This window comes from Octopus sinensis, unplaced genomic scaffold (genome assembly GCF_006345805.1).
Source record: "Octopus sinensis unplaced genomic scaffold, ASM634580v1 Contig05224, whole genome shotgun sequence".
Classification (NCBI taxonomy): Eukaryota; Metazoa; Mollusca; class Cephalopoda; order Octopoda; family Octopodidae; genus Octopus; species Octopus sinensis.
In genome coordinates, this window is record NW_021828129.1 from 1 (window position 1) to 9,056 (window position 9,056).

The 9,056-nt window shown below is 33.5% G+C and overlaps 1 protein-coding gene across 1 annotated transcript; it reads left to right on the forward strand.

Annotated features, from left to right (window-relative positions):
* Nucleotides 1-850: 850 nt before the first annotated feature.
* On the forward strand, nucleotides 851-9,049 carry LOC115227614 (sodium bicarbonate cotransporter 3-like). The gene is made up of 3 exons (XM_029798387.2): nucleotides 851-1,109; nucleotides 2,956-3,069; nucleotides 6,947-9,049. The coding sequence occupies exons 1-3, from the start codon at nucleotides 873-875 to the stop codon at nucleotides 7,049-7,051; spliced, it is 456 nt and encodes a 151-aa protein (XP_029654247.2). The 5' UTR covers nucleotides 851-872; the 3' UTR covers nucleotides 7,052-9,049.
* Nucleotides 9,050-9,056: the final 7 nt, after the last annotated feature.

The window sequence follows — 9,056 nt, forward strand, 5'->3', positions numbered from 1 at the left end:
ATACACATATATGCACACACACACACACATATGCACATATATATATATATTATATATATATATATATATATGTACATATCCACATGTACACATACATATATACACATAAATATAGACATATATATACATACATATATATATATACACACACAAATATATACAAACATATATATATATATATATAAGCATACATACACCTGCACATATGTACATACTCATACATACATGCAAACATACAAATATTTACATATACATTTACACATGTATCTGCACCACATTTAAACAGTCAGGCCGCCATGTTTATACTTATATATGCATACTTATACTTGCATATACTTATATGCACATACATATACCTGTAAAACAAAGTAAAGTTGTAAGATACCACATGAGTGGAAATATATATGAAAGAAGGTTTGAAAACGCAATTTTAAAGATGTTTATTCACTTACGTGAGTGTGTGTGTGTGCATCTCTGTCTGAGTATGTGTTGTTTTAATTGTCCTTGTGCTGTCTGTGTGTGAGCGGCCGTATGTGTTATTGGGGTTGCATATTTATGTGTGAGTGTGTTGTATTTATCAGAGGTTCTGTGTGTGTCCATGTGTGTTGGATTTATCCGAGTGGTGTGTATGTGTGTGCATGTGCATTTTGTGTATGTTGGTACTGAGTATGCATTTGTGTGTGTGTGTATATATGTAGTTTCCAGGTGTGTGTGTGTGTGCTGTATTTGTGAGTGATTTGTTTTGTTTGTATTGTTTGTGCAGTGTGTGTGTATACAGACTATTTAAAATAAAAATACACCAACACGTGTGATGTCTGAGAAAAATTAATAATGTTAATACATTTAAAAAATTCTCAAGTTTAGTCTAAAAAATGATAATATTATTAGAAGTAACTCATCTTAGACATTTCCCAAAATTTTCCATTTTACAGTTGATGACTCGACTTCAACTGTTTCTCGTACCAAAGAAGCACCAGGAAGATCTTCCATATCTACGTCATGTTCAACTCTATCGTGTACATATTTTCACAGTAATTCAAGTTATATGTCTTGCAGTACTTGTGATTGTGAAGAGTATAAAGTCTATATCCATTGCTTTTCCTTTAATGGTGAGTAACTGGCCTCATGGTAAATTGTGTTATGTTCCACTTATACCCTATCTGTATGTGTGTGCAATTGTATTTATATTTGCAATACTTTTTATATTTGTTGTACATGTTATTGCCATGTGTGTGGCTATGCAAAAATATGCAAATGGGCCAGCTGGTCAAAATAGGTCACAAGTTAATTTTTGTTTTCTTGCAGTGACTATTGTAGATGCCATATTATATTGTAGTGGTAGTGGCAAAGATTGGGCATGTAGCTTCTTCCATCAGCCAAAAGGCTGAGGGCTAAAAATGTGTTCATGTTTATAAAGATGTTTCAAACTAAGGTGTAACCTCTTGTTATTTATTTTATGTATTTGAAGTGAACAGAATGAGTTAAAATTAGTAATACACAAATTCTTCTGAAGCCAAATCTTCTGATTGGCCAAGGAAGGTTGGAAGATAGTAATAGAAGGAATACTATAATTTTCTTGTTCCTTACCTAAAGAAGTATATAGATATTACAAACACTGCGCAGCATCCATCAAAGTAATTTAACAATCAATCTCAATCATTTTGGATTCACTGTACTTTGATCACTGAGTACAAAATGGGAGTCACATAACTTCCATTAAGGTTGATTTTCCAGAGTAATTATCACACCAATGTACACCAATCCATTGCAAGGATATCTATATAAAGTTGAGGGGATTGGAATGACACAAAACGAAATGTTTTACTCAAGAACAAAACATGCAGCCAATTATCAACATCATCATCGTTTAACGTCCGTTTTCCATGCTGGCATGGGTTGGACGGTTCGACTGGGTTCTGGAAAGCCAGGAGGCTGCACAAGACTCCAGTGTGATCTGGCAATGTTTCTACAGCTGGATGCCCTCCCTAATGACAACCACTCTGAGAGTGTAGTAGGTGCTTTTTACATGCCACCAACATAGGGGTCAGAGGGGGCTGGCATCAACCACAATCGGATGGTGCTTCCCTCTCATCAAAGTTCTTGATAAGGATGTCCCTAAATCTCTGACCATGTGAAGGGTTCTTTAACTTCCGAATCCTTCTTTTCTGGATTGGTCTGCTTCTTGGAATCCGTCTGGCCTCAAGTCTAAAGTCACTAATGACTAGTCTATGCTGAGGGCTACAATCAAAATCATGATCTCACAATCGTGAATGCAATACCTTAACCATTAAGCCAAACTCCTTCACTAAAAAGGGAAAATACCAAGATTTAATTTGAGTGAATCAATTTAGAGTTTGTAGAAGAAACCTTGGCCAGATTTTTGTTACATATATGAACTGAACCTACATTTATATCAGAAAAAAGGAGTTTAACTACTTTGCTAAAGAAAATAAAAACTCATACTACTTTCCATGGAATATTGACAAATCCTGTTTAACTGCCACAGAAACAAGAATAAACTTTCTGTCATCTGAGTAAGTTGTACAATAGTTCTTTCAACAAAAACCACAGACCTTAGAAGAAATAAATTACATCTAGTTGACATTCAATGCAGGAATTCCTACCAGATATCATATGCAGAGTATACAGAAAACCTTGTTAGGCAACAAATGCAGACTATTTAAAATAAAAATTGAATATTAGCCACATCATTACCAATTGTTGGCTAATGGCCTCATGATAGTTTCTCCTCAATGGGCATCATGTACTCATCAAAAGAGCTGTACCACTATGATGCTTATTTTGAGCAGATTACTTGGTTTCAAAAATTTATTGTTACAGCATACCATCAATGAAAAAGAGTTAAACTATTGATTATTCAATTAGTTCAGCACCTTTGGTTACTTAGTCTTCATTTTCTTTGGGTTTTAATCTGATTTGAATCCTACTTTATAGGTCTTGGCTACATGTGCTGTAAGGAAGATATTAGATTTTGTTTTTACTCAAAGAGAACTGAAATGGTTGGATGACATCTTACCGGGAAAACATCAAGAGAAACCTAAAGAGAAAGTAAGTAAAGAGTTGTCTTGCTGTTACGTTTCATTACTTTATTTAGATGAAGCATAGCCAAATAGTTAAGAACTGTAATTTGCTCGATTCTATTGCATGGCATCTTGAGTAAATATGTTTTAACATAGCCACAGGTCAACTCAAGTTTTTGAATGAAAATAGATAGCCAGAAACTGTGTGAAAGTTCATCAGATGGTTTGTAAGAGTCATCTAATGGTTCAACTTTGTCACACTGATTCATCATTATCACTGTCATTGTTTTTATGTGCATGTTTCCATGCTTGCACAAGTTATGTGGAATTCAGAGACATATTTTCTATGGCCTGATGTCATCTTGTTACCACTCTCATCTACCAACAAACAAGGTAATATTTCACCATGGCCAGAGACATTTTCACAGAAGGATCATTTATAACTATCCTTTGATGTCAAGACAAGGACACACACACATTTTCATTTTCCATCATCAAGTCTGCCCACTTTGTTCAGCCTGGAGTTCTAGTAGAAGACAGTTGCCTGAGGGTCTATGCAGTAAGACTGAATCCAAACTATATGATTGGCAAGTGAAGTTCTTATGCATACAAATATACATTTTCAAAGATAAGCAGGCTTAGTGTTGGTGAACTTTGTTTTTCTGTTCTCTTTCAAGTTGGTACTTATAATATGTAGATATTTATTCATTTGTGTCACTGATACACTTAAGTTACAGACAATTAAAGTTGATGGGTTCTGAGATAGCTATGGAGTTATGGTAAATTGAGTGATATATGTATCAAGAAATTCTAAAATTATACCTGTACAAGATATGATAAAGGTAGAGAAATGCAGGAGAGATAACTCTTGGTTTAAATTCAGTGGACATTAAATCTGAATTTTCATAGTACTGCAACAACTGCAGACACGTTTTAGCCTTATTACACCTCTTCAGTGAAGCTAAGTTTAACTTTAACTACTAAATCTTAGAATAACTAGAAAAGTATATAGAACAGGGACAAATAACCAAGAATGCCTGCTGCAAGAAATATTAGTTTAGAGTTGTGAACATGATGTTCCTCTCCAGTGTCTATGAGCAAGACACTTAACTCACCATAGCCTAGTAGTTTCTGGATAGATACTATACCACAAGACAGAATGACTGGCATACAACTATAAATAGTAGCAATCTTAAATCTTTTCCATTCTTCAAGTCTCCCAAATTTGTAGCAGATTTGGTTTCAATATCATTTTATTTAAAACCTACTATATAGGTATCTAATGATAGCTGCTGTTAGAAAAATATTAAAATTTGATCTTCAATAAAAAAGAAGTGAAATGGTTTGTTGACATCATCTTCATCATTTTATGTTGCTTTTTCCATGCTATGAGTTAGATCGATCACACCACACACTGGAAGTATTTCATTGTGCCATCATGTATCAGTTTTGTCGAGTTACTGCTCTTCTAGTCAACTTATCAACATTAGCTTGCAAAAGTCATATCTTCTACATACCTTTCTTCTTTGGGGTATGGCTCTTTTATAGCTGGACATCATTCCTATCTTCAACCACTCACAGGAAACATTTTGCAGTATAAAGTTCATGATTGCCAATATTAGCTCTTCTTTCACATTCTATGCCTAAGGGAAAATATCATATTGAATTAGATCAGGAGTGTCCAATTTTTGTGGTTTTGAAAGCTAAACTAGATCTCACAGGCAGGATATGGGCAGTTATTTGAAAAACCCTAATTATAATGTAGGCTAAAATACATGGATGAAGGGTCAATGTACAGCATAACACAACTTCATTATTAATAAAGGAAAGAAGTGTAGTATTAATGAATGTTGGTGAATAATACTGTGAGTTGTGTGCAAAGATGTCTGCAGTCCTATGAAGTTAGAATATGTAAATTTGGTGGGGGGGGGGATGAGGTGGATGTGTCACATCTTTCAGCTTATAGATTAATAAGCCTCTTTTCTATTTGTTAACAAAAGATTACTTTAGGTGTACTAATTTGACTAATCAGAAGCATTGATAATTATGAGTGGTGCATATATCAATGCAAACAAATTATATATATTTTATATAATATCTTAAGATTAAGAAACATATGTAAAAAAGTTTCATTGTACAAATTAGAATTGGGAGCCTACCTAAACATTGCAACAGGCTGTTTGCCACTCCTGAATCAGAGTCCACCATTTCCATGTAGAGTAACTAAGACAAGCCAGCTTGTAGAAACATTTCCTCTTCATACTATATCCATGTGATAATGACCTCAGTGCTGCATGCTAACAAAACATTTGTAAATACAAGTCAACAAGGGAGCCTAATAGAAATAACAGCTAAGTTTTCTAAAGCACACCCATGTGAAGTAAAGGGTATATTTGATATTGTAGTCTGTGGCTTACAAAAAGACAGGATGTATGGAAAAAACATAGATCTGCCTGTTCAAAATGATCTGGAGCTAAATAACAGCATTTTTGAATTTTACAACTTCAGCCCTGCTACTGCTTGCAGAAAGAAACTGTTTTCTATTTAGTAGTACTAATTAGCAGTTAAGTATAGGAACCAACCAGGGAGTTTTGTGGTGGCCCTACGTGCTAGAAATAGAAACTAAATATCTTTCTAAAATTACACTCTACTGTTTTAAGGGGAAATGGATGATCACATTACATAAGGTAATCCTAGATAAAAAGACAGTATGGTTGAAACAGGAATTATCATTTCTTTTTGGTCAGAGTTTAACATCAAGTCTGACTTGATGTTAAACATAAGCAGCAATTTACAGGGGAATTAAATTGATTTGCTGTGGAAAAGAGGTGTTTTTATTCAATGAGACATCATCTTCCACTCAGTAAACCAATTTTATTCCAGTTTTGAACTGTTTATTAATTTCCATCCAAACCATTGCTAGCTTTCTCAGGTCCTACAGTTATCTTTTATAATCCCTTCTACCATAGGAACAAGGCCTGGAATTTGTGGAGAGGGGGATAGTTGATCACATCGACCTCAATACTTGACTGGTAATTAATTTATTGACCTGAAAAGGATGAATAGTAAAGACAAGCATTTTGCCTGACATTCTAATAATTCTGCCAGCTTGCCACCATAATCTTTTCTACAATAGGTATAAAGCCTGAAATTTTGGGGGAGGGTGTTAGTCAATGACATTGACCCTAGTACTTGACTGGCACTTAATTTAATTGACCCTAAAAGGATGAACGACAAAGTTGACCTCAGTGGAATTTGAACTCAAAACGTAGCAGCAGATGAAATACCTCTAAGCATTTTGCCTGGTATGCTAATGATTCTGGCAGCTCCTCACCTTCTCTTTAATAATGATTGTTAGTTTGGTTCACAGTGCTAATAATGTGATATGAGATACTAATGTTTATGCTTTTCCCACTTCCTGGTAATTTAGTCTCAAAAAAAGGGACTATACTTATGGCCTTGATAGGGATTTCTAAAGCAGTGAGGATAATGTAATTAACACACCTCTTGAACAGTTTCAAGTTGACAATTGGCTCTGCTGTCATCAACAAGGAGTGTTGTTTTTTTTTTTTAAAAAAAAGGTGGGACTAAATTGATGCTCAGTATACTATTAACAAATACCAGCTCCCCCTTACCCCAATCCACCTAAACAAAATATATCAGTAAAATGTTTTGCTCCTTTATCCCATATAATTCTTTCTTTCTTTGCCATGTGCTGGACAAGTTTAAAAAGTTCAAAATCATCTTATTTTTTTATTAAATGAGGCAATATATTCATTCCCACTTTTCAATACTAATAGCCTTATCTTGAAGTGGGTGGGAGCTACTTTGCCATTTTAGAACCATCTTTTTAAAGAAAGAGTGTATAATCTTTCCATTTATTCATTTTGTCATTTTATTTATAGGAAGAATCTCAACCAAAAGATATGCCGACAGAGCTTGAAGAAGATGAACATTCTACTAATAAAAAGGCTATCTTCTATATATCCAGTGACAATACTAAGTTATGAGTTGATCTACAAAACTTCTTGTAATATATTTAGACTGCTTACATCTTGAAAATTTCGGATTCAAGAAATTACTACCACTGCTATCACCACCAAGACTGATGTTTAGTGGAAAGGGTTTCTTAACTCTGTAATAGTACAGTTTATATAGATTTTAAAAATATTTCAATATTCCTGATCTTCCTTTTAATAAGTATGTTTAAACTATTACACTTACTGATTTTAAACTGTTTAATGGTATAACTGTTTGAAAAAGATTTTGTAATTGCTTTGTCAGAACAGGAAAGGTAGCACCTGTTACCTTTTATAAGACCTTTGAGACTGGTTAAAAGGGGAAGAAGGCATTATCATGAAGCTAGAGGCCTGATGGCCTGACCAGGGTACTTGTTACAAAGTGTACTCCAATGGCTACATTGTGCTGTTAAACTGGACAATAAATTGCAGGATGCAACTGTTTTACAAATGTAAATGTTTTAAAATGCTTAAGCGAGCAATGTAAATAATTTAAACTATTTAATTAGATATGTAATTATTTCAAACTCTTTAATTAGTCTTGTTTTAAACTATTTAATTAGATAAGGGATCATTTTATTCTATACATCTTAAAAAAATATGTGCATAAACCATTCTGTGTGCTTATGAGTGTGCATGTATATGTACATGCGGATGTGTATATATGTGCATGTATGTACATATGTATGTATGTATATATATATATATATATATATATCAGATTATACAGGAAGTTGTGTTTGATTTTTAGTATTTATAAGTACAAATCTAACTCTATCAGCCTTGGCTAAGAGGATATAATCCATGTCTGATCACAGCTAATGCTCTGTAAAATGCACATTCTATGAAAAGAAAAGTTTTATTGAAAGTACTTTGAGAAAAATATATAAATATTTAGATTCTCCCTTAAGATCTGAAAACTAATTCTGAAAAACACCTTTTCTCCAAGTAGACATTTCTAAGAAAAGTAATACCACTGTGACAGGTGATCTTTATTTTGAATGATTGATATTCTTAGTTCGATCTGGTTATAACATAGGTCTCCCTATCTCCACTATATCAATAATCTGGAAGAGTGTCAAGTTTGCAATTCTCAATATGCCTAGAAATTGGCCAAAAAATGGTTCATCCTCAACATAATTTCATCAATTTTCTGTCACTTTTATCGATCTATTTGCAAGTTTTGATGCTTGATTTAAAAATAGTTTTGAATGAAAATATAGTTAATTCATTAGCTATACCTTCCTTGCTTACCATAATTTTCCTTTCTGATTGGTCTTAACCTTTTTTCCCTATATAACAAGCTCACATTTTTAGTTACTGGCATAGTGTGAAGCTGTGTTATCTTGATGAAAGAGAACCCTTTTTTGGTTTACTGTGATAAGAACAATTCATTTCATATCCCAACAGCACTCAATAGATGTGGTACAGATTTCTTATTTGGGCTTAGACACTGTCTGCAGCACTAATTACTGTAAAAAATCCACTTCTCATCTCCAGTTATGACCCAATTTTAAAATGATGTTTAGTGGTTGCATATATATAGTAATTCACAGCAGTCAAGTTTCTGTCAACTTTTTGCTGCTGAAAGAGAACAAGAAACTCATTTTTGAAACTTTGAAACTTTTCCAGACTTCTTCAAATGATAATGAATGAGCATAGAGCTAACATGAAATTTAGAAATTGCCCTCACTGTTGTGTTGCTCCTAGCATTTTGTAATCCAATTCAGAAGGATATGCTAATTTAATCTTATCAAGCAAACTGAAAGTGCCATGTTTTACAATTGACCTTTCCATAGTTCTTACATTCATTGCATGTTGGCTATAAAGCTTTTGAATATTTTTGCCTATTTCATTTGCCTTAGAACCTCACTGACAGTTGTAAAAGTATAATGTCACAACTATGAACTTTGTTTTGATTCAATGATGTGTTCTTTACATTTCAAATCAATACTATAATGGGATTATTGCACTACAAGAATTCATGAATTGGATT